Source organism: Rana temporaria, chromosome 8, assembly GCF_905171775.1.
Source record: "Rana temporaria chromosome 8, aRanTem1.1, whole genome shotgun sequence".
In the NCBI taxonomy this organism is placed as follows: domain Eukaryota; kingdom Metazoa; phylum Chordata; class Amphibia; order Anura; family Ranidae; genus Rana; species Rana temporaria.
This window is the reverse complement of record NC_053496.1, coordinates 160,645,369-160,672,423: the sequence shown is the minus strand read 5'-3', so window position 1 is coordinate 160,672,423 and position 27,055 is coordinate 160,645,369. Positions and strand designations below refer to the sequence as shown.

At 46.1% G+C, this 27,055-nt stretch overlaps 1 protein-coding gene across 1 annotated transcript in view; it reads right to left on the bottom strand.

Moving 5' to 3' along the window:
* Positions 1-4,780: 4,780 nt before the first annotated feature.
* The window catches only part of LOC120909293, a 40,382-nt gene continuing 18,107 nt past the window's right edge, over positions 4,781-27,055 (bottom strand). Inside the window, exons 3-6 of the mRNA XM_040321037.1 lie at positions 20,883-21,005; positions 10,249-10,380; positions 5,997-6,122; positions 4,781-5,102 (exon numbers count right to left, since the gene is read on the bottom strand). Coding sequence (XP_040176971.1) covers positions 4,953-5,102; positions 5,997-6,122; positions 10,249-10,380; positions 20,883-21,005 — 531 coding nt within the window. The 3' untranslated portion in view covers positions 4,781-4,952. The remainder of the gene's footprint in view (positions 5,103-5,996; positions 6,123-10,248; positions 10,381-20,882; positions 21,006-27,055) is intronic.

The following is a 27,055-nucleotide window of genomic DNA, read 5'->3' as shown; positions in this document are numbered from 1 at the left end:
CATTGTTTGTTTTTGCTCTATTTCTTCTCTGTTCTGTTCACTTCCTGCTTGTCTGATTGTTACTCATCACCGTGAAGGGAGGCTTTACTGCGGTGATCAGTGACATGCTCACCCCCTCCTGGGAACTACATCTGTGTGGCAGGATGCTCTCTACATGTTAGAGACTTCAAGGAGGTGTGAATTACTGGGAAATGTAGTTCTTACATGAACTAACGCCGCAAACCAGGAAGTGAATGAGAGAACAGAAACTAGAACGCCGGAGGTGATATAGATGAAGGAATTTAATAGGTATTTACTTGTTTTTTAACAGAATCATTACACTATTTTGTCTGTCTACCTTGCAGACATTAATTTTAGCCAAAAAAAATGTTTTCCTTTAACATAAAAATAGTTTGTCTGATCTTCTGGTAGATTTAAATTGCTCCTATTGAGGAGATCAAAACTTGCAATATTTGCATTTTTTCATGTTAAATATGGAGTTGGATTGGCATCAGTTGTACCATATGGACACCCAAGGCGCCATTAGTGGTGATGTTCAAATTTTGGGCTTCACTAGGTGGCGCCATCTTAGTTGGTTCCTGGATCCCCATTTCCCAATCACTTTTCTATTAACTACACTTCCAGGGATATGTTGATAGATGGCTTTTGTGACGGTATCGGTATGATATCCCCGTCAACGTTCCCTTCTTCCCATAACGAAAATCACCCCAATATTCCACGAGGAGGGATATCCCTGGAATCGCCCAGAAAGCCACACATGAGACCAGCTTACTGCTTGAACAACACAGACTTTAATGTTATAACACACAGCTTATATGTCATTTCCAAAACTGTTACAATGACAAATCTCCGCCCCCCTCACACTGGGGCTTCCATACAGATTATAGGTAGACACGACGGGGCCGATGCTGAAACACATTTTCTTTAGACAATGACATCAATGACGCTGAGCTCTAGCTGTACTGAATACATCAACCAGACCGCTCGACCCCGCATATAGAGAGATAATTACCACAATGAAGCAATCAGAATAATTAACACAAGCCACTTAAACCCAGCTCTCCTTCACACAACACAATAGATCAATTAACCTTTAGAAATAGTGAGGGGACATTAGCACATCAATAACCTGGCTAGCAGGGAGCAGTAAACTGAGACATATAGGCAAATGTATCACAGCTTTCTATTAAGATCGCCCCCTTGTCTTTGAAGTGTCCACAACCCTTTTAGAGTAATGCATGTCTGTGGATTGTAGTGATATTGCTTAATACATTTTAATACATGGCACCAATGTAGTGATATATAATATTGTGTAGATAATTAGTAGTTATTATGATGATGATGAAAGTAATTTTCCAGCAGCAACCAGATTCTTCCAGAGAGATGCACTTTATTGACTTCCAACACAGAACAAAGTCCAATAATTGCAACAGATGACAAAAATCCAACAAAGTAAATATAACTCAGAGTCCTATTTTTCTTAGACCTGTGCCTTCATAATCATAAAGAATGAAAAGACTGAACGCCAGGTTATATTCCCTATACACTGAATGGCTAAGCAATTTGAATGGCCATTTCCATTGGGCCTTTGATCTGCCCTCAGATTGACAGACAGTCGGAAACAGCTGCAGTCATAAACTGCCCTAATTCTTGCATATTAACATTAACATAGCCGAAAGTCACTATCTGTCCACTTTGATATGTGGAGTAATCTTGTTTGGCCACTTCCCCCCTTTGATCAACAAGTCCCCTTCCTTAACACCCTTTTGCCTGGAATGTTTGTATGTGACACACATACACTGTGCTATACATATGACACAATATATAAAGTACATACACATATATATTAATATTACAACATGGAGGAGGTGTGAACAATGTAGAGTGAAAATGTCTGTTGAGGAGGGATGTGGACATGGCAATGAGTCCTAACAGAAGGCAGTTTGTCTGTTGAAGAATGGTTCATGGATGAGTATATGAAGGAGACTGTGGAGGTTCCAGGAAAGTTTAGACACAGGAGAAAATAACTGTGGAACTATGTGCTTTTAACAACTTAACAAAGACATTAGAGGAATGACTCTGGAGTTGTTGTGAACAATGAAGTATTTCTCTTTAGGGACGGGGGGCCAAATCCTCAAAAGGGATACGCAGGCGTAACTGCTGTTCAGCCTGCGTATCCCTGTGCCTATCTTTGGAACTGATCCTCAGAAGCAGTTTTCCAAAGATAGGCAGAAGATCCGACATCTGTAAGAGACTTACACTGTCGGATCTTAGGATGCAGTACCGCATCCGCCGCTGGGGGCATTTCGAGTCGAAATGCCGCTTTGCGTATGCAAATGAGGACTTACGGAGATCCACAAAGCTTTTCAGCTTTGTGTTTTCTGCGTAAGTTTATGTTTGCATATGTAAAATTAGTTCTGCTTTTACAAAGTGTAAACTAGTAACACCTTGTAAAAACAGATCTTTTTTTCGATCGCCGCATTTTTTTTTAAATTTTGATTTTTTTTTTTCGGCGCGTAACTTTTTTTTTACCCGACGCAACTTTATTGTCCCGTCGCAATCCACAAAGCCCGACGTAACGTAATTTCGCGCGCTGCCCGTCGGGAAAATTACGTCACGAGCATGCGCAGTACGGCCGGCGCGGGAGCGCGCCTCATTTAAATTGTCATCGCCCCCTGCAGAAGAGGACCGCCTTGCGCCGGAGACATTTAAGTTACACGGCCTGAAATTTCTACGTAAGTGCTTTGTGGATCGGGCACTTAGGTAGAAATTTTAAGACAGTGTAACTTAAATGGGAAAAGATAAGTTAGGCAGGATTTTTGAGGATTTGGCCCGGGGTCTCTGCACATTAAGAAATGTCTCTGAAGAGGAGGACACTGCACAGTGTGGAGTGTCTGTGGAGTGGACAAGGACAAGGGAGAGTGAAAAATGTATTTGGGGGGAAATGAGACATGTCATTATAAAATACATATATAAGAAAAAAAGGAGAGTGAGGAATGCATGTAAAGGTTGTGGAATACACTGTAGAATGAGGTATGTATGGACTGGGGGACAATGCTGAGTGAGTAATGTCCCTGTAAGCCTAGTTCCATACTGACAGCAGGTTAGAAATCGTGCAAGTTTTTTTTTTTTATCTTCCTACCGGAGGAAGGTGGGTTGGACCCACAATGTCCTCCCTCGGTTATTTTATGACCCGGACAACCGTACTGTTAATGGCTGGTTGTTTCCACTTCAATGCACCTCCCTTCTTGGCCATGTTTGATGCTCTCCTAGAAGCGGAGACCCAGCATGCCACGAGACCCTGTCGACCGCTCAATATTTCTAAGCTCTCTGAGATCCCCCCACAGTGTGTTCCCCTTCGGGTTGGGCGGTTGTTGGAACGAACCCCAAGGATCGGGTATCTTATCTTATTTTATTTTATCTTACTGTATTCTACTCTGTCACACGCACCGAAATGTTCCTAGTCCGGCCCCCCCCTTAGTCTAGGTTTACTGACCGTTTTTATATGTATGTTCACCATATATGTACCTGGTGATGTTTTATGACTAAAGCAATGAACTGCTTGATGTATTGGTCTTTCCTTGTTAATTCTATATTTGACCCTCGGAACTGTTATTTTCAGAGATACTCTGTGATATGTATCTTATGTTGCATATGTACTCGCTGAAAAATGTAATAAAATATTTTGGAAAAAAAAAAGAAATCGTGCAAGTTCAATTTCATAACCACATGTCAGTCCGACTGCGGGACCAATCTTAGAGACATCTGTTTGTGTTCTTACACAGATGTCTATACAAATCTCACCCTGTGGTTGCCAAAAGAAGTACAGGAACTACTTTTGGGAATCGGTGTGGCGCCGCACTGATTCGAACGGTGCCATTGCCGGCAATAGCCGCCGATTTGGCATGTGAACCTAGTCTAAGGCCCCATACACACCATAGAATCTATCCGCAGATAAATCCCATCAAATGGGTTTCTGCGGATAGATCCTATGGTGTGTACACTCCGTCGGATATTTATCCGCAGATAAATCTCCCCTGGGATGGATTTCCAGCAGATGGATATTTGCTGACATGCTCAACAAATCCATCTGCTGGAATCCATTCCAACGGATGGATCCGCTCGTCTGTACAGACTTACCGGATCCATCCGTCCAAAGGGATTCCCCGCACGCGTCGTAATGATTTGACGCATGCGTGGAATTCCTTATATGACAGCGTCGCACCCGTCGCCGCGTCATAATAGCGGCGACGGCGCAACACGTCATCGGCAGAGGATTTCAGCGCGGATTTCAATGCGATGGTGTGTACACGCCATCGCATTGAAATCTTCTGAAATCCTCAAGAGGATTTATCCGCGGATACGGTCCGCTGGACCGTATCTGCGGATAAATCCTCTCGTGTGTATGGGGCCTCAGGGATGAAAATGCTGCAGAGTGAAAAATGTCTGGAGGGGATGTGGGCATGGTACAGTGAGAAATACCTGTGGAGGGAGTGTGGATACTGCAAAGGGAGTAATGCCTTTGGTGGAGGTGTGGATACTGGAGACTGAGGAATGTCTGTGGAAGGGCGTGTGGATACTACAGAGCAGTTACTCCTCCATCTTTCAGCCATTGACACAATAAGGAGACATTCTACATAATTAAAACAAGTAACTATTTTTATTGAATGCAAATTTTCAAAAATAAAATGCAACATAGACAAACAATTCTTCTCTAGCTATAGATTTCTCCACAACTGTCATTAGAAAAAAAAATATATATATTATTTTTGCTTTGAATTCTATTTTCATCATTTCAATTATCCTGTTTTTTCCCCAGTATTTTTTTTTCCGTTCTGTAAGTTCATGGTAACTTATTTCCTTTACAAATGGGCAACATCCAATTAAATTACAAATTTTATATGAGGAGGAAGGGGTAGTGAAACAAAAGATTAAAAGAAAGTCACGTCTCTTTAAGATGAGGGATTCTGGTATGCTGTTGGTCCACCACCCATCACACTTTTTGTCACGTAAGGAGGTGGTTGTTTTGAAGGGTAGGTAGGATAGGATCCAGGAACTGGGGATGCTTGCAGAACTTCACCACCAATCTGTATTACAAATACCTATGAAAAAATATTATATTTAAAATGCAAAAATGAACAACAAGCAGAGTGGTGCACTGCAGAATAGATACGGCATAGAAATAGTAAATTGTGTTTTGAGCAAATTCTCCTCTCGTGTCTTCATTATCAGCCATGAACCAATTTCAAATATACCTCTAAAGAATCACAGGAGTTTTTAAAAAAATTAAAAAAGAAAATATCGAAACAAAAAATGTATTATAACCAGGTGATTTTTTTAAATTTTCTTCCAGAGAAAAAAATATTAAATCTAATTGGTCAATAGGGTAACAATATCACTTTTGTTTTCCAGTTTTCCTTGTGCCAACCAATGGTGTCACTAGGGTTGGTGTCACCTAGTGCTGTAAAACATGCTGTCACCACCCCTCCCCTAAGTATAGCCCCCCCCAGTACAGAGCCTCCTCTTTACTATGAATAGACTTCTTCAGTACAGACCCCCACTCCGCCAAGTATAGTCCCCCCTCCCTCAGTACCCCCCCCATGCAAACTCTGTGCCCCTCTACAATAGAAATACAGTACAGACCTTAGCTTGGAATGCACAGCAGTGTCCCACCTCCGGTCTGTGTACATGTAAACAGCAGAGGAGACGGCTTTGGCTTTCGTCCTCTCTGCTGTGTGGGACAGGGGCAATCCCAACAGCCGGTGAGCCAGCAAGAGAAGCGTATTCTGGTGTGGTGTTAGTGGAGTCCCTGCCGACCTCTGTCACCCCTCTGGCGGTCATCCATCCGCACCCCCCCCCCCAGCGATGCCACTGGTGACGACTTTACCTAGTACCACCACAGTTTAGAGACTTCAAAGGAGCTTTTGCACCAGGCCACTGTGACTTTGGCAGAGCTTTAAAACAACCTAAAAAGATATGACTTTTCTGGCACTTACCTGAATGGGTGGTGTTGGATTTGAGGGCTCCTGGACCCGGAAGGCAGATACATAAATACTAACAGAGGCAGCGAACTGCAACAGATGTGTAAGAATGAACAATCCACGAAGAACCTGGCTTCCAACCTGTACATACAAATAAACACCTTAAATCTAATATAAATCTTCAAGAGATGGCAGAGTCTGCCAGGTGGTGTAACTCCACACAAACACTGAAATATCAGAGAGATTTTAGCAGGGATAACTGGAACGCTCAAATTTTCCTGGTGTTAAGAAACACAGTTAGGAAGGACAAGGAAGTCTTTGTTGGAGCACATAAGAATTTACATCTAAAGTTTACATCTCTCATGTTTAATGCAGTTTGCCCCACGTTGGGCTGGAAAAATCAATCCTGCAGAAATCTATACCGCAGGGATGCCTGTCCTCTACCCGTCTCTAAACATCTGGTGGTACAATGGTTAAAAGTAATGAGCTGACTTTTGTCCATATGGACCCTGTTCTATATATGATGCTCAGCTCCCATTGAAGTAGTAGTTCTACTGCGTCTGTACATGACAGCTTTATTCTTAACGGAACAAGGGTACGTCACCCTACGCACCAAGGCCAAATGGTATTAAAATGTAACCTTTATTCAAATTCTATTAAAATGTTTGACTGTGTGCGTTGGTGGGGATTTATAAGCAATGATACAGATGACAAAGCTAAAAGAGAATAAAAAATAAAAAAGGGACAATAAATAGGAAAAATTGTACCCCTTTCTCTATCCTCTCCTTTCTCTATCCTCTCAAGGTTGGGGCAGCTAACCAACTGAAATTGTTCGGATTGCAACTAGTCTGGCCATTTGGTGGAGGTACTTAATCTATGGACCCTTACAACCCAGTCTAGACTAGTGCCATCTTTGATGCCTAGGGATTAACTCTTCCTTGAAACTCAATAGTAAGCTATGCTTATGCTGTTGCATCTCCAATTCTAAAGAGCTCCTCACAGTCTAGACTAGCACTGTCTAAAGCTACTAGTTAACCATTACTTAGGTTACCCCTTTATTTGGAGGTATAATTGCAGTTTGGCAAATCACCTCTTGTTTCCCAAGTGTGTCTTGACGGAGGCACCCTTGTTTAGTTAAAAGTATTTATTGCCAGCAGAGGTATTATCCCAATCACTTAAGGCATTTGTTAGTAGAAACATGACAGCATTAGCACTTGTTCTTAGGAATAGCAGATGCCTGCATCTGCAGCTTCCTGAGGAACAATTGGCGACACTGGTAATCTCCACTACATAAGCAATGGGACAGGAATATCAGTCCAAATGGCCACTGGCAAAAATTGGGCAATTATGTCAACTCTATACCCTCATGCTCCTCTTATATAGCCGATGACCACTCATGCTCCTCTTATATAGCCGATGACCACTTATGCTCCTCTTATATAGCCGATGACCACTCGAGGACCTGTAGTTTGGATAGTTTTACTGTCACGTGGGCCGGGTCATCTTTTTTACATGCGAGTCAGCTGGTAGCAAGCATAGCAATGTATTTCTAAGTCTTATTTTTTTGAGAATGAGTAGAGGCCTTTTGTACCCAATACTCATGCATGTAGGGGGACTGGTACCTGGAGTTCCCTTTATTATGAAAGAAGGCTTCCAGATTCTGAGGAGTCATCCACCCACAGACCCTCACAACCACTGGTCAGGGTTGTGAAGGAGAAACCCATGGAGTCTTATCAGCCACATGATTCTCCCCACCATTCAAATATTGTGTTACAAGCAATGTGGTCAGTGAAATAACTTTTTTCAATGAAGGAGGAAGGGGTTGAGTCCCTGTCGGACCATCTGTTCTGTTGTTCTGCCTGACGATCCAAAGCAGTTAAGCTTTGCAGCACTGAAAGTTCAGAGCCAGGAAGAGAGTGGGGCATCCCAACAGTAAAGACTTCTCCAGGATCCAGCTGCCTGCACAATGTGGGACATCCTTCATTAAAAGGTATTTCATGTGACTAAAGATGTAGGTTTTTTTTTTATTCCACCATTGTATACTTCAGCTTTAAGAAGCCAGTAGCTTGCTGAACCCACCTGGCTCCTCCTATGATAAAAACGATCACTTTTTGAAAGGATTCAATATTTAAAAGCATTGTTTAACCCATGGATCTTCAAACTACGGCCCTCCAGTTGTTCAGGAATTATAATTCCCATCATGCCTAGCCATGTCTGTGAATGTCAGTGTGTTACAATGCCTCATGGGATGTGTAGTTCTACAACAGCTGGAGGGCCGTAGTTTGAGGATCCCTGGTTTAACCTGTAAATGTCAAATTCAGTTTAACAAGACCACTTATGTTCCTAGTGTTAAAAAAAAAAAAAAAAAAAAAAATTATATTATTTTCCTGGTGTAGCTCCCTACCTCTGTTATGCCGCATACACACAATCATTTTTCGGCTTGTAAAAAACAAAGTTTTTTTTAAAATGTCATTTAAAATGATTGTGTGTGGGCTTCACATAATTTTTCGGCTTCTGAAAAACGACAAAAAATAAATTCGAACATGCTGCATTTTTTTAACGAAATTTTAAACAATGTCGTTTTTCGGGTTGTAAAAAATTATTGTGTGTGGGCTAAAACGACGTGAAAAACCCGTGCATGCTCAGAAGCAAGTTATGAGACGGGAGCGCTCGTTCTGGTAAAACTACCGTTCATAATAGAGCAAGCACATTCAGCACGCTGTAACAGACAGAAAAGCGCGAATCGTCCTTTACTAACACAAAATCAGCTAAAGCAGCCCCAAGGGTGGCGTCATCCGCATGGAACTTCCCCTTTATAGTGCCGTCGTACGTGTTGTACGTCACCGCGCTTTGCTAGAGCATTATTTTTTAAACGATCGTGTGTGGGCAACGTCGTTTTAATGATGAAGTTGGAAAAAACAAAGTTTTTTCTAGATGCTGAAAAACTTTGTTTTTTGCAAGCCGAAAAATGATTGTGTGTACGCGGCATTAGGCTCGCTATAATTTTTGGCTTCACTGTAGCCATTGGAGCAGTTATCTGTTTTCCTGGTCTGGTCAGCATTTGATAGCCTGGGTGTTTGATTGCTTTAGCCTGTTTCTGGAAGAAACCACCAGAAAAAAGGTCAGGGAAGGTAAATTATGCAGTTAAGAATATTTATCAGACTTCAGCCAATCCCTGGGAGGTAGCATCCAGAAGGTGGCAGAGGAAGGTGATTAATATTTGGGAGGCCTTTCCAGAGGGTTATTTCCTCTACAGAGAGGGTTCCAGTTCTTCTGGGGATGCTGACCATGGCAGATAACTATTGAGTCGAGAATTTGTAGTCTGGGCCTCCGCAGGTGCTGGGCTGAGGGTCTGGAGAAGATTGCTAAAGGATTTTTTTTGGAATGCACTATCCTGGAGTTCTAGTCTTGATTTTTATTGTATTGCCTTCTTTGGGTGTGTATCTAAAGATTTAATGCTTCATAGACTGGACATAATATGATTATTCTCATAAATCCACTGCATCTAAATGGCTGGATTACAGTCTTCTGAGCCTTGGACAGAGGTAGGCAGGAGGTGAGTACTTGTGGGGGGGGGGGGGGGGGGGGTTGGCTCAGCTTAGGGTAGTTTAAGGCGCTAGGAACCTGGGCTTGGGCATCTTTGTTAACATTTTGAACTTGCCTTTCTGATATTAAAGTTAATACTAATATTAAAGGCAGAAGTTTTTGTTATCTTAAAGCATTCTATGTATTAAGATAAAAAACCTTCTGTGTGCAGAAGTCCTGCTCAGCCTCCTAATACGTACTTGAGCTCCCTCTAGATCCAGTGATGTGCATGACAGCCTCAGCTGTCCGATACTCTCCTTCATTGGCTGAGGGTGTAGCGGGCACCATTGGCTCCCACTGCTGTCAAAGTCAGTGAGCCAATGAGGTCGTAGAGGGGGCGAGGCTGGGTCGCAGCGACGTGTCTGAATGGACACAGAGCAGCAGCTCGGCTTGGGTGCCCCCCATATCAAGCTTCTTGCTGTTCAGGCTCTCGGCAGGAGGGATGGGCCAGGAGCGCCGTTGAGGGACCCGAGAAGAGGATCGTCCAGGCTGTTCTGTGCCAAACCACTGCACAGATCAGGTAAGCATATATTATATTTTTTTTAAATAATAAAGCCTTTAGTATCACTTTAATGCCAAAATTATTTATGGTTGGTAAAACTGAAAATATTCTATTGAACCATTACACGATTTTTAGTAAAACATTTTCATTAGCTGGTAAATTAGATAGATTGATACTTACAATTAAATTACTACAGTAGTAAGAATGGGAACCATGGCAATAATAATAATCCAAGTAATCCACAAAGTTCAGTGACAGTCCAACAACAGAGAAAACGCATATCAAGATGCTCAAGTAGAGGAAGCCTTGTATCTGTAAAAACATGTAAATAAAAGACACTTTGCTTTAAAGTTAATCTTAATCTTATTGTATTTTGTTTATAAGTTAACTTCCAATTGTAGCACCCTCCGTGTGTAGGACACTAGGCAAATTTAGCTTTTTGTAGAGCTAACCCCTATAGGAGCCACCCGTTAGGAATTGTAGTCTGAAGCCCTTAAAGAGGTTGAGGCAAAGCCCAATCCTATTATCCCCAGTGTTCTGCATATAAGTTCATAGGCTTTTCTGGCTTTAGGTATCCCTCTGCTGACTGTAGGGGAAGACTGAAGAAGAGGACCAAGAAAGTTAAATGATGGGTCTGAAGACTTTGGAAATTAATAAGTACGCTAGTATAAACAAGCATAACATACTGTGAGGGTATTTATATATATATATATATATATATATATATATTGTGACAGGAAGTCAGGTAAATCTGGGGGTGTTGTCACAGACGGGAGATACAGTTCTGCCTTGTTTAGAAAATTCACCAATTACTATCAGGTGTCGGCTGCAGAGGTAGCCAGAAAGGTTTAAGGACGTTGGATAGCGTCAGCTGTTCAGAATGAGGCAATTAAGGCCTCTATAAGTTGTCCAGAGGATTACTACTAAATGCTGCATCCGGAGGCTTTTTGGAGTTAAGGAGAGCAGTGAGCGGAGGAAGACTTCTGAAGGTGAAGTGGTTGTTGATCGTTTTGTAACTGTAAGTGTTTTTAACCGGCATTAAACTTTCCATGTTTGCACGGAATCACACTATGTGCCTTTCATTTCCTCCTTCTACGAGTCATCTCCAAGTTGTTGATACCTCCCTCATCTTTCATCAAGTGAAGACTTCATCGTATCCTGTCGATCGCACACTTGGTTTTTGCTGGTGCATCTTTCATCTACATACATTCAGCCTTATTGACCCTTTGAGCATATGCTCACTTGGGTTCAATATATCTGGTAAGCCTCCCTTTCTGGTGGCGGGTATTATCACTACATGTTTAGTTCATTAAGAATCACCGTGGGTTTGAAATAACAACTGTCGGAATTGGTTTATTCATCTATCAAGTTTGTTTATTTACATGGACTCACATCTGTCTACACTGCTCAATTGGTGTTGGATATGTCTTCTTATGATTATGTATTAGTTTATTCATCTATTAAGTTTATGTGGACTTACATGGAGTTATATTTGTCTATACGGCTTAATTGGTGTTGGATTTAGACAATCAGTGTCTTCCTATTATTCATTATTTTTTTAGCGCTACATTTTTTGTATTTTGTTTTTTTTTGCTTTCCTTTACTCACTGGATTGTGTGTAGCTGCTCACCATCACGATAGCGCAGATTTCGTTTTTTTTTTTTTACCTTGCGTATAACACGCAGGCACAGTTTACCCTCTATATTCAGGGTAAAAAAGTGAGTGTTATACGCAGGGGTCAAGTCCTGTGGAAAAAAGGGTGGGAACTCCCACCCAAGATCCACTCCCCTACCCCAAAAAAAAAAAATGATACGCTCATATGCATAATTACTAAACCGCATGTTTTTTTTTTTTTTTCCGATTCACTGTACCTTAGTAATCCTTTATGTTACTGGCCGCTTCCTGTTTATGGATTCATCGGGTAGTGTGCGGGTATTCCGTCACTTCCTCGATGCTGCAATGTCTCCTGGGAGCTTTTGCCATTGTTCCCAGGAGACATTGTGGAGTTCTGCCGCGAGTTATCACAGGATTTAGAGAGAACTTTCTTTCTAAATCCCACGATAACTCGCGGCAGACCTCCGCAATGTCTCCTGGGAACAATGACAAAACAATGACATTGCGCCATCGAGGAAGTGACGGAATACCCGCACGGCGCACACTACCTGATGAATCCATGTACAGGAAGCGGTCAGTAACATAAAGGATTACTAAGGTTCACCTGCCCCTGACAGTGACTCGAGCTGGGCTTAGTGAAGGATTGGCTTGGGCGGCTCGGCTGCTCTCGGCTGCTCTAGTCCTGCAAAAGGAACTGCGTTCCTGCTGTGAAAAAAGTGGAGGGACTCCGTTCCCACACGTTCCCCGCAGGACTTGAGCCCTGGTTATATACCAATAAATACAGTGGGCCGGATTCAGATACGACGTAAAGCCTAACGTAAACGACGTAAAAAAAATGCGCCGGCCGGATGTACGTTTCTGAATCAGCGTAAATACCTAATTAGCATATTCCTTGCGTAAATATACGAAAGCGCCACCTAGCGGCCAGCGTAAATATGCATCCTAAGATACGACGGCATATCTCCAGATAAGTGTCTTACACCGTCGTATCTTAGGCTGCATATTTAAGCTGGCTGCTAGGTGGCGCTTCCGTAATTTTTTACGTCGTTTACGTTAGGCTTTTTTCGGCGTATAGTTACTCCTGCTATATGAGGCATAGCTAATGTTAAGTATGGACGTCGTTCCAGCGCCGAGTTTTGAAAATTTTACGTCGTTTCCGAATAGGGCTGGACGTCATTTACGTTCACGTCGAAAACAATACGTCCTTGCGGCGTACTTTGGAGCAATGCACACTGGGATATTCGACGGACGGCGCATGCGCCGTTCGTAAAATATGTCAAATACGCGGGGTCACAGTTAATATACATAAAACACGCCCACATCATCCCCATTTGAATTAGGCGGGCTTACGCCGGACCAAATACGTTACGCCGCCGTAACTAAGGGCGCAAGTTCTTTCTGAATACGGAACTTGCACCCAAATTTACAGCGGCATAACGTATCTGATATACGTTACGCCGGCACATAGATAGACCATTCTATCTGAATACAGCCCATTATATATATATGAGGAGGAAGGGGATATGAAACAAGGAATTAAAAGAAAGTCACGTCTCTTTAAGATGAGGGATTCTGGTATGCTGTTGCTCCACCACCCATCACACTTTTTGTCATGTAAGGAAGGGGTTGTTTTGAAGGGTAGGTAGGATAGGATCCAGAAACTGGGGATGCTTGCTTCACCACCAGTCTTTACCACAAATACCTAGGAAAAAATATTGGCCTGGATTCACATACATCGGCGCATATTTATGCCGCTGTAGCGTATCTTTTTTACACTACGCCGTAGCAGCGCAGAGAGGCATGCACTGTATTCATGAAGCCATTGCTTACCAAGATGCGCCAGCGTAACGTATTTTCGAAGGTGCAGGCCAGCGTAAGTGTAAGTGGGCGTGACCCCATGCAAATGATGGTCCGAGCGTGTCGCAGTGGTTTACGTCCGGCGTATCTTAAACGGTTCATGCGCCGTGACGTGGACTTATGTCCCGCTCCCCTCTGCGCATGCTCACAACTACGCCCGGCGTAACCCCTAAGATACGCCGGGCCACCGTCTACGCCCAGAGCATAAATACACCCAGACATGCGCCCGTCGAGCGCAAAAGTACACCAGCAGCATTTGGTGTAGGTACTTTTGCGTTCTGAGCGATGTCTGCTCCTGTGACTGAGAGGGAGAGGAGGAAAATTAATTTTAGCCCGGAGAAGAAGGCAATCGTGATATCTGCCATCTCCAGGTACAACGTGTACCTCCATGGGGCACAGAGTGGCACGACCAGCAAGATCAGGAAGGAGGAGATCCTCCAGGAGATCGCCATGCAGGTCAATGCCCTTGGAAATGAGCGGAGGACCTCAAGGGACATTTGCATATTTGCATAGAAAATCAATGGGTGCGCCAGATGCGTCCAGCGTAAATATGAGCCCACGATACGCCGGCGTAGGAAAGTGACGTAGGTCGGAAGAAGCCTATTTTCAGGCGTATCTAGTTCTGTGGGCACGGCGCACAGATACGACGGCGCACATTTACACTTACACGGCGGATCTCGAGATACGTGAATCCAGGCCATTATATTTAAAATGCATAGATGAACAACAAGCAGGGTGGTGTGTGTTTTGAGCAAATTCTCATCTCATCATCATTATCAGCCATGAACTAATTTCAAATTATACATCAGACAGGAGGCTCGTATCTATGCATTAATCCTTCTTTATTAATGCTCACAGCAGAAATGTAAAAACATCTTACTGTAATATTTAAAGAAAAAAACTGTAAGAACTACGTATCCCAGCAGCCCCCTGGCCTTAGCCACTCCCATCTTAGTGTCTATAAATGGGGCTGCCTTCTCCTGATTCTGCCTCTTTCTTTCTGCTCACGGCAAAAGATAAGTGATGAATAATAATTTTTATTGAAATTTTCTTATGGATTAGAATATATAGATATTATAGAGATTGATAATATTTGGACTATAATCGATTAGCATTATTCGATTTATGTTATATTGTATATTTCTTGTATTAATTGTTTTGTCCTGAGGGGGTGCTGGCTGTCAGGTAACAGGTACAACTATCCTGATCCCTGCGCTACACATCCTTCCCCTGTGCCTTTCTGGCACGAATCCTTTTCAGCACCTTCACACTTGTCCTGAGACGCCGCGATAAGCAGCGTCCCTCATCCGCATCCACCCCTCCTCTCTCTCGATCGTACTCCCCGCGGCGCCATCTTACATCCTTCCTTCCCTCAGGAAGGTTTTCGCGCCGTAGAGGGGGGCGGACCCTCCGCCTCCCTGCGACCTATCCGCAGTGCCGCTCCCCCGTCCAATCGCGACGTGCGCGGGACTCGGGGGGCGGAACTGCACCATTCTCCAACCTATTGGAGCGCTGGGGCCGTAGACCGCGAGACTTCGCCCTACAACGAGATCTGCAGGCTCTCCTCACCGCAAACTGTCAGCTGCTGTACGGAGGTTGAGCCTGCAGACGAGTGAGTCATTCTAATCATACCCTTGGGAATTCTATTCCCTGACCACGGCCAGCATATTACCCCACAATATCTTCTGGGAATTTGATTCCTTGACAGCTTAATTAAAACTATTACCCTTATTAGATCTGCATAATTAGCAGCATGGCAGAAGAGGGCTCCCTTCCCATCCCAGAGCAGGAGCTGCTGATAGAACCTACGCAGATGCTGAATGCTGCCCAACTACAAGACATTATAAATAGGTCTATACAATCAGCGTTAGCTGCAGCTGCCACCGCTTCTAGAGCCAAGCCAACTCTGACCCCCCCTGAACCCATGCCACAGGCCACGGTACCGACCGTAAAAAAGGGGAAAGCTTCTCAAAAGAGGAAGCATACGGTGGCAGCCTATGACTCCCCGGCAGGGGAAGCAAATAATATGCTCAGAGCAGATCCCTACCCGGACTGCAACCCCACGCATCCGTCAGACCCCCTTCAACCCCTGGGCCTCAGGGAGTCATATAAGAGGCATGGATCCGCAAAAAGGACCAAACCAGACTCGTATGTGATAGAGTCAGACGACGATTCGTCCGCTGAGTCGGCCGATTCCGAGGTCTCGGGGTCCGACTACAATGATGAGGATGCGGGGGCACCGGCACTCCTACAGGATGCCAACCCTGACAACCAGGGCAAAGATATTATGGATGCCATGGGTGAGCCACTGTTCAACCCTGACGCTATATCCCACCCACGCTCTGGGGATTGGTCTCCCCTTCCCCACGTAGCAGAGTACGTCGAGCTGTGGGCACGTAAATCACTGGAGAGGTCAAACCGCAACAAACTTAGAGCGGAATGCCCCCGCCCCCACATACCTATGAAGGCTGTAAGTACACCCGAAGTGGACCCGATCCTAGCAAAATACCTGCTAAAGACGGGAAAACTCCCGAAAAAAGGCATAGATCGGTCTTTTAAGAACATACAGGACCGCATCCTGGACCTATTCGGTCCTCTGACCAAGATCCTAAATCTGGCAGAACAAGCCGCGACCACTGGCCAACAGGTTGACCTGACTCAATTACGTGGCTGGGCCCAAAGGGCCATATGTCTGACGGGCAACGCCAATACAGCCTGCTCCGTCGAGCGCAGACGCTCTATCCTCATGCGGCTCGATCCGCAACTGGCCCATCTAGCGGAATCCGAACCAGGCCCCACAGCAGAGGGCATGTTATTTGGTGATTCTTTAATCAAAGACATCAATAAATTTGTGGGCATGTTTAATAGCCTGGATAAAGCTCAAACGTCCCTCAAAAAAGCGGGTAACGCTACAGTTTTTCCCCGGGCCGGCAGAAGTAGGGGCCGTTCTGCCGGCCGCTATAATAACAGCAGACCTTTCCAGAGACCAGCTGCTCAACCTCACTATACCCAGGCTCCCACTCCGTACACCACCACGGCGCAACCGGCACCGTTATTCCCACCACGTGGCAGACCCTGGAGGGGACGCGGCCATAGAGGATATCCTCGCTCCCGCCCGTATACCGGTGAGTACCACACACATGCCCTTACCCCTCACACCTGTGGGGGGCCGTCTAACGTTTTTTACCCACGCTTGGTCTGCGATTACGGCAGATTCATGGATTCTGAATACGGTTGCAGGGTTTCAGATAGACCTCCTATCAACACCGACTCTGGGATTAATTCCCCCCCCCATTCAATTTGCGGGGCAAAATGTAACCCTGATAGACAACGAACTCAGGGATCTCATTGCCAAACATGCAGTGGTCGAAGTCGATCCCTCCTCCCCAGGTTTCCTCAGCAATCTCTTTTTAGTCAAAAAGAAAGGGGGGGGATACCGCCCGGTCATAAATCTTCGGGACCTGAACCAACATGTCGCCTATCGGCATTTCAAAATGGAGGGCATTCATTGCCTCCGAGACCTCCTCGTGCCGGGAGATTGGTTGGTGAAGGTAGACCTAAAGGACGCATACCTCACCGTCCCCATGCATCAAGAATCCCAACACCTTCTCCGTTTCAGGTGGTGGGGACGCACTTGGCAGTTTACATGCCTCCCGTTCGGATTGTCATCCGCCCCATGGTGCTTCACGAAACTATTGAAACCGGTCGTAGCATCGCTGAGGAGCAGAGGAGTACGTCTGATCATTTACCTGGACGACATCCTCATAATTGCGTACTCCAAGAACCAAGCACATCGCCACATGTCATGGACGATCAACCTTCTACAGGATCTAGGCTTCCTGATCAATCAGGAAAAATCGGTGCTCGTACCGGCCCAAGAAATAGAATTCCTGGGCTTCTCGATAGATACCAACCAGGCTGTCCTTCGCTTGCCCAGCGAGAAATTGGCCCTGATCCGCAAAGAAATCAGGGCAATACTTCGCAAAGGGTTCTTATCCCTACGCGCATTGGCCCGCATTGTAGGCCTGCTTGCGGCATCCATTCAGGCCATATTTCCGGCCCCCTTGCATTACAGGGCCCTCCAGAGGCTGAAAATTTTACACCTACGACAGGGTCTCCGCTACGCGGACGAGGTTCCCCTCTCTTCAGAAGCCCAGGTCGAACTACGATGGTGGCTCAAACATGCCACCGAATGGAACGGCAGGACAATCTTCAACTCACGTCCGGACGTCGTCATAGAATCGGACGCGAGCCGCCGAGGCTGGGGAGCCCGACTGGGGGAGACCTCGACGGGAGGGACCTGGTCCAGAGAAGAATCCCTCTTGCACATCAACGCTTTGGAACTCTCAGCGGCACTTTTCGCTATTCAGAGTTTCCTAGCGGAAAGGTCCAACTGCTGCGTCTTATTACGCATGGACAATATTGCAGCGGTACAATACATCAACCGCTTAGGGGGCACCAGATCCAAGATACTAGCAGACATCACTTCAGAGATATGGCACTTCTGCCTGGCGCGAGACATCATCCTTATGGCGGAGTACATTCCGGGTACGTCCAACACTGTCGCAGACTGGAATTCCCGATATCTTATCGACTCCAGCGATTGGTGTTTGGACAGGCCAATCTTCGCCCAACTGAACCTACTTTGGGGCCCATTGGACATAGACCTTTTCGCCTCCAGACTCAATCATCAGCTGCCACGCTTTTTCAGCTGGAGACCGGATCCCGGGTCATCGGCAGTGGACGCTTTCCGCCACTCCTGGACAGGGGGAACACACTATGCGTTCCCCCCATTCTCGATGATCCCCAAGGTTCTGCTACAGATTGCGAACCAGGGAGCGACCGTAGTTCTGATCACGCCATGGTGGCCTGCGCAACCATGGTTTCCCCTTCTACTAGGATTGGTCATCGACCATCCCAGACTGCTTCCTCAACTCCCACACATCCTCTCCCACCCAACCAAGGGCGTCCATCCCCTGGTGGAGGAGGGCACACTGACACTCCTGGCATGGTTGGTCTCGGGGTGCCGGACACTCACGACGGCCTTTCAAACTCGGCTAGAGATCTCCTCGCCGTGGCCTGGGCCCCCGGGACTCGAGCAGCGTACAGATCAGCCTGGAAACTCTGGGTGCGTTGGTGTGACCAACGGCAGGCTGATCCAGTGCGTGCCCCTGTCACTGTCATAGTGAATTACCTGGCGGATTCCTTCAACTCCGGCAGGTCTTACAGCTCTATCAATGTTCACAGATCAGCCATTTCGGCCTACCACTATCCGGTGGATTCTCTGCCAATCGGCAAACATCCCTTGATCTGCAGACTGCTACGAGGCATCAGGTTCGAACAACCCCCTCGGCCAAAATACCAATCCACCTGGGATGTCTCCAGAGTCCTTGACATGTTCTCAAGTTGGGAGGACAACGATTCCCTGTCGCTTAAGTTACTGTCGTTTAAACTGACAGTTCTGCTATGCCTGATTTCCATCAAACGTGTCTCAGACGTTAGGGCATTAGACATCTCCAGACGGCAGTTTTCCCCTCAAGGAGTAAGGTTCACGGTAATCCGCAGAACCAAAACAGGCCTACGATCGGTGTTCTACCCCTATTTTCCCGCACATCCACGGTTATGCATGGTTAGGTGTCTTCAGGCTTACGAAACGTGCACAAATGGCCTGCGTACCCCGGGTTCTTCCCAACTCCTAATATCCTATATAAGACCTCATCATCCGGTCACCCCGGCTACCTTAGCACGTTGGGTTAGATCAATCATGGCAATGGCGGGTATAGATGTTACCCTGTTTGGAGCACATTCATCCAGGGGAGCCATGGCTACCAAGGTGGTTGTGACCGGGGGTTCTCTTTCTGACCTATTGCTGGCGGCCGACTGGTCTTCTGAGACCGTTTTTCGCCTTTTTTACTTCAGACCGGAGGAACATGTCACCATGTCTGTGTTATGATTTTATGATGTCATTTTTGTATTAATGATGATTTGAATGTCATGTTAAGCTTTGAACTTGCATAGATACGAGCCTCCTGTCTGATGTATAATTCGAGATTTTCCTAGCTTGTGACGGAAAATATTGATTATATGAAGACAGGAGGCGAGTATCTTCCCTCCCTTCCCAACCCTCTCATGGTTTTGGATTCTATTTCAGGTTATTGACCACGTTCCTGTTTGGGATACAAGTGCGATCTGTCGTTCGGGTGATGTTCCCCGGTTTCTGGATGACCAGTGGGTCAAAGTCGTGCTGTTGGTCGACCTCGTTGGGACCTGTTGATATTATTACAAACAGTCTTCAGTTAAGTGGTCATGGGCCGGCTGGCCGAAGGATCGACGGTTGAAGACACGATTCACGCAAGGATCCTGATAAAGACACCTCTAAGTTCACAGAAGAAAGAGGAAGAATCAGGAGAAGGCAGCCCCATTTATAGACACTAAGATGGGAGTGGCTAAGGCCAGGGGGCTGCTGGGATACGTAGTTCTTACAGTTTTTTTCTTTAAATATTACAGTAAGATGTTTTTACATTTCTGCTGTGAGCATTAATAAAGAAGGATTAATGCATAGATACTCGCCTCCTGTCTTCATATAATCAATATTTTCCGTCACAAGCTAGGAAAATCTCGAATTTACCTCTAAAGAGTCACAGGAGTTTTTAAAAAGAAATAGAAACAAAAATGTTTTAAAAGAAGTTTATTATAACCAGTCAGATTTAATATTTTATTCTCTGGAAGAAAATTAAAAAAATCATCTAATTGGTTAGTAGGTTAACAATATCACTTTAGTTTCCAGTTTTCCTTGTGCCAACCAATGGCGTCACTAGGGTTGGTGTCCCCCCCCCCCCAGTACAGAGCCTCTTCTTTACTAAGAATAGACTCTTTCAGTACAGACCCCCCAAGTATAGTTCCCCCTCAGTACAGACCCCCCTCCCTCAGTACCCCCCATACAAGCTCTGTGCCCCTCTACAATAGAAATACAGTATAGACCTTAGCTTGGCATACACAGCAGTGTCCCTCCTCTTGTCTGTGTACATGTAAACAGCAGAGGAGGGGGAGACGGCTTTGGATTTAGTCCTCTCTGCTCTGTGGGACAGGGGCGACCCCATAAGCCGGCGAGCCAGCGAGAGAAGCGGATGCTGGTGTTGCATTAGTGGAGCTCCTGCTGGCCGCTGTCACCCCTCTGGCGGTCACCCAGGAGTGGTCTGTACTCCCCTAGCGATGTCACTGGCTACTACTTTACCTAGTACCCCAGAAGTTCAGAGACTTCAAAGGGGCTTTTGCACCAGGCCACCGTGACTTTGGCAGAGCTTTAAAACAACCTAAAAATATATGACTTTTCTGGCACTTACCTGAGGGGGTGGTGTTGAATTTGAGTGCTCCTGGACCCGGAAGGCAAATACAGGAATAACAGAGACAGCGAACTGCAACAGATATGTTAGAATGTACAATCCACGATGAACCTGGCTTCCAACCTGTACATACAAATAAACACCATTAGCCGGATTCAGGTAGAGCGGCGTATATTTGAGCGGGCGTAGCGCAGCTCATATGCGCTACGCCGATGTAACCTAGAGAGGCAAGGCCAGTATTCACAAAGCACTTGCTCCCTAAGTTACGGCGGCGTAGAGTAAATGGGCTGGCGTAAGCCCGCCTAATTCAAAGTAGGCAGGTAGTGGCCGTGTTGTATTAAAATGAATCGTGACCCCATGTAAATGAAGCGCCGAACGAACGGCGCATGCGCGCGCATGCTCAGAATCATGTCGAATTTACGCCCTAAGATACGACCGCTCAAAGGCAACGACGTGAACGTAACCTATGCCCAGCCCCATTCACGTACGACTTACATAAACGACGTAAAATCCGACGGCTTTTCCGTCGTCCATACCTTTGCATTGGCTGCTCCTCCTATTTGGTGGTTTATCTTTATGTCGGACGTACACCTTACGTAAATGGCGTATACTCATGCGACGGGCGCAAGTACGTTCGTGAATCCGCGTATCTTGGTCATTTGCATATTCAACGCGTAAATCAATGGAAGTGCCCCTTGCGGCCAGCGTAAATATGCGCCCAAGATACAACAGCGTAGGAAACTTACGTCGGTCGGATGGAGCCAGATTTCAGGCGTATCTTATTGCAAGAATAAGGCGCATAGATACGACGGCGCATCCATGGACTTACGTGGCGTATCAGTAGATACGTTGACGTAAGTCTTTGTGAATCCGGGCCCTTAAATCTGATATTTCAGCGTTTGTGTGGAGTTACACCACCTGGCAGACTTTGCCATCTCTTGTAGATTTATATTATAGAGATTTTAGCAGGGATAACTGGAACGCTCAAAATTTCCTGGTGATCAGAAGCAGTTAGGAATTATGTTTAATGTAGTTTGCTCCATGGTGAACTGAGCAGTGGCCAGAATTTTAAGGGGTGCACAAAACAGACCTGGCCCCCTCACTCGCACCTCCCCCCCCAAGGCTGGCTATTGCACTACATAGTAGTCGGCAGATCTATAAAAGATTGCACAGACTGTCCAATCCCCTTTTTCATCAGACCATACACAATACAGAGTATGGTCAGCTTTAGGACAATACCTAGAAATAGCCTGCTTTCATATATGGAATAAGAGGGATAGCCAGGATATACACAACCAGCAGGAATGGGTGTACATTAATGGATGGACAGGTAGGTGAGTACATGGATGGATGGGTAGGTGGATGTTTAGGTGGGTGGACGCCTGGATAGATGGGTAGGTGGGTGGATGGATGGATGGATGGGATGAATGGATGGATGCAGCAAGGAAGGAGATATTTAATGATCAGGAGATAGATCTGCCTGTCAGTGTTCTGATCCAGCACAGATCAGTGCACAGTGAAGGAAGCTTGTCTTCCCCTCCTCCTAGCACAATGTCACAATGCCATCTTTGCTCTCAGACTGGGAGTACATGCAGCAGGATAAGAGGAGAGGACAGCCTGAACAACTAGCATAACATTATCTTATCCAGTGCGTGCCAGGCTGCCCCTCCCCCTACCTGACACACACTGAACACTAGATCCACTACTCAGCAGTGGCGGCTGGTGCTCAAAGTTTTTGGCGGGGTGCCAAAAAAAAAGAAAAAACGCAGCCAAACGCAGCCACTGTGCCATCAATTGTCGCCACTGTTCCATGCCATCAAATGCAGTCACTATGCCATGCCATCAAATGCAGCCACTGTGCCATCAATTCGCACCACTGTGCCATGCCATCAAACGCAGCCACTGTGCCATCAATTGCCACCACTGTGCCATGCAATCAAATGCAGCTACTGTGCCCATCAATTGTCGCCACTGTGCCAATTGTCACCACTGTGCCCTTTAATTGTCGCCACTGTGCCAATTGTCGCCACTGTGCCCTTTAATGGTCACCACTGTGCCAATTGTCACCGCTGTGACCTGTAAAATGTCCCTCCCCCCGCCCGGCACTTACCTTTCTGGAAGTCAGCCATCCTCCTAGTCCTTCCACGTCCCTCGATGTCTTCTCCCACCCTCGATGACGCTTCAGCCAATCAGGTTACCGATAACCAGAACCGGTGAACCTGATTGGCTGAGACGCCTGTCAGTCTCATCCAAGGAACGCACCCCCCGTACATTCCCTGTATAAGCATCCGGAAGGCTGAGGGCTATACTCAGAAAGCCTGGCTCTGATAGGCACTGGCTCCCCTGGCTCTGATAGGCACTTCTGCACAGCCAACCAGCTGCCATTATTTCGGTGGCCGGCGCTCAAGGTCTGGCCATATGAATAGACCAGCGGCTGGCAACAATAACATAGATTCATGCAATGCATGAATCTATGTTATTTTAATCAGTGGCAGGGCGAGAGCCAGAGGGGGCGGCGCTCCAGCGCCCTCTTTAGACGCACCGCCACTGCTACGCAGGCAGCTGCTGCAGGTCTGACTGAGAGCACAACACAGTGTGCTCTGCTTAATCTTACCTGCTAGCAGCTTCAGTAAAGTGTCCCGATCACCGGCCAACTCCTCTGCTCGTGTTCAGACCAGCCACTCAGCCAGGATGAGTCACTCAGAGACTCGGAAGTGATTGGCTGGTCCGATAAAAGCACCGCCCTACGTCCTATAGACCAGCCAATCACTAACCATCTAGGGCGGTGAAATAAGTATATGCAGTCTGCACCTGCCCGGCCATCCATCGCACTGGAAGCTGTGGCGCAGAGCGAGTTTTTGGCTGCAAATGAAGCGCCTCGTCTGCAATCTCGTGATTGCATAGACGTGGCGCTTCCTATATTGCACTGTGCCCCGGCGCCTGACGCCCAGCCGCAGTGCACATAAGGACCTTTTGTTAAAGACACATTTTTCTTAAAGGGACATGTTTAAATACATATTTTTTTTTTTACTGCCTGGGGGAGGGGGGCGGCGCTCGGGCGCCCCCTATGGACGGGCCGCCACTGGAGCTGAGCATCATGTATAGAAGTAGTAGTTCTACTGCGTCTGTACATTTTATTGCTAACGGAATGAAATGGTATTAAAATGTAACCTTTATTCAAATCATAATAAAATGTTTGACTGTGTGCGTTTATTGATCTCAAGGGAGGATTGGTTGGCAGGGAATGATACATATGACAAAGGAAAAAGAATAAAAAAGAAAAAAGGGACAATAAAAAGGAAAAATTGTCCCCCTTTCTCAAGGTTGGGACAGCTAACCAACCCAAATTGTTGGGATTGCAACTAGTCTGGCTAATTGCTGAAAACACTTAATCTATTGACCCTTACAACCCAGTCTAGGCTATTGACATCGTTGACGCCTATGTATTAAATCTTCCTTGAAACCCAATAGTAAGCTATGTATATGCTGTTGCATCTCCAATACTAAAGAGCTCCTCACAGTCTAGACTAGCACTGTCTAAAGCTACTAGTTAACCAATACTTATGTTACAACTTTATTTGGAGGTAGCATACAGTCTGGCAAATCACCTTGTTTCCAGACTGTGAGTCACAGTAGTTTTAGACAGCGCTAGTCTTGAATGAGGCACCCTTGTTTAGTTAAAAGTATTTATTGCAAACAGAGGTAATATCCTACTTACTTAGGGCATTTGTTAGTTGAAACATGACAGCTTTATGCAACATTTTACTTGTTCTTAGGAAGAGCAGATGCCTGCATCTGCAGTGTCCTGAGGAACAGCTGGCAACACTGGTAATCTCCACCACATAAGCAAAGGGGCAGGAATATCAGTGATATCGCTGCTCAAATGGCTACTGGAAAAAATTGGGCAATGTCGACAGGGCCGATCCTGGGCAGGTGCACGGGGTGCAGCGCACCCAGGCGCCACAGAGGTGGGGGCGCTGAAGCACCAGAGTACCATCTCCTGTACTATGTCTGCAGTCTCTGACCATCTCCTGTACTATATCTGCAGTCTCTGACCATCTCCTGTACTTCGTCTGCAGTCTCTGACCATGTGGGGGCGCCAGAAATATTTCTGCACCCAGGCGTCTGTGACCCTAGGATCAGCCCTGAATGTCGTCACCTCTATCCCCTCCTGCTCCTCTTATATAGATGACGACAGCTCGAGGGGTTGGAATTTGGATAGTTTTACTGTCAGGATCAGTCACATGGGGCGGGTCATCTTTCTTTTTTACATTAGAGTCAGAAATACATTGCGATGCTTGCTGCCAGCTAAGTCGTATTTTTTGTGGATGAGTAGGGGTCTTTTGTACCCAATACTTATTCACGTAGGGGGGGGGGTGGTGCTGGTATCTGGAGTTCCCTTTATTATGAAAGGAGGCTTCCAGATTCTGAGGAGTCGCCCACCCACAGACCCTCACAACCACTGGCCAGGGTTGTGTGGAAGAAGCCCACGGAGTCTTATCAGCCACATGATTCTCCCCACCATTCACAGATTGTGTTACAAGCAATGTAGTCAGTGAAATCATTTTTCAATGGAGGAAGAAGGGGTTGTGTCCCCATCGGACCATCTGTACTGTTGTTCTGCCTGAAGATGCAGAGCAGTTAAGTTTTGCAGCACTGGAAGTTCAGAGCCAGGAAGAGGGCGGGCCATCCCAACAGTAAAGATTTCTCCAGGATCCAGCTGCCTGCACAATGTGGGACATTCACTTCATTAAAGGTATTTTATGTGACTAAAGATGTAGGGAATTTTTTATTCAGCCACTGTATACTTCAGCTTTAAGAAGCCAGTAGCTTGCTGAACCCACCTGGCTCCTCCTATGACAAAAAATATCACATTTTGAGAGGATTCAATATTTAAAAGCATTGTTTAACTTGTAAATGTAAAATTCAGTTTAACAAGACCACTTTTATATCCCTAGTGTTAAAATTTTTAAAAATAATATATTATTTTCCTGGTGTAGCTCCCTACCTCTTTTAGGCTCACTATAGTTTTGGCTTCACTGTAGCCATTGGAGCAATGATCTGTTTTCCTGGTCTGGTCAGCATTTGATAGCCTGGGTATTTGATTGCTTTAGCCTGTTTCTGAAGTGAGCCTCCAGAAAATAGGGCAGGGAAGGTCAATTACACAGTTAAGAATATTTATCAGATCCAGTTGCTATGCCATGCTGTTGAATCTTTTCCTACCGGGTGCCCCTTTGAAGGCGGTGGCCCGATGGGAACAGGATGTGGGTGCGTTTGAGGATGAGAAGTGGGAGAAAGCCCTGCAGCCTGTCCCCATGTGCTCCCTGAACGTGGCGCATAGACTTTACATACTAGCACGCATGGGACTGGAGGTGGATCCCACCTGCACTAGGTGCAGTAGGGACCACGGCGATCTTATCCACCTGCTGTGGCGCTGCCCAAAGCTCCACTTGTACTGGGCAAAGGTCATCGACACTATCAACAGGGCTTTCCAGGTTCAGATACCTTTGGAGCCTTAGGCCCCATACACACGAGAGGATTTATCCGTGGATACGGTCCACCGGACCGTTTCCGTGGATAAATCCTCTCGAGGATTTTGATCCGATGGAGTGTACTCACCATCGGATCGAAATCCGCGCCGAAATCCCATCGCGATGACATGTCGCGCCGTCGCCGCGATGATGACGCGGCGACGTGCGCGACGCTGTCATATAAGGAATTCCACGCATGCGTCGAATCATTACGACGCATGCGGGGGATTGATTCGGACGGATTGATCCGGTGAGTCTGTACAGACCAGCGGATCAATCCGTTGGGATGGATTCAAGCGGATAGATTTGAAAGCATGTCTTCAAATTTTTATCCGCTGGAAATCCATCCCAGGGGATAAAAATCCGCGGAAACAGAGCCGCTGGATTGTACACACCAGGGGATCTATCCGCTGGAGCCGGTCCGCGGATCAATTCCAGCGGATGGATCCTCTCTTGTGTATGGGGCCTAAGACTTGTCTACTGGGGATAGCTGACGGCCTCCTAGTGGAAAATATCCCTAGCCAGGCTATTGGTAGAGCCCTATTTCAAGCTCGCTTGATGATCCTGAGGCACTGGAAAGACACTGAACCACCCATGATGCAGGAGTGGATTACGCAGATGGGGGACACATTGAGTTTGGAA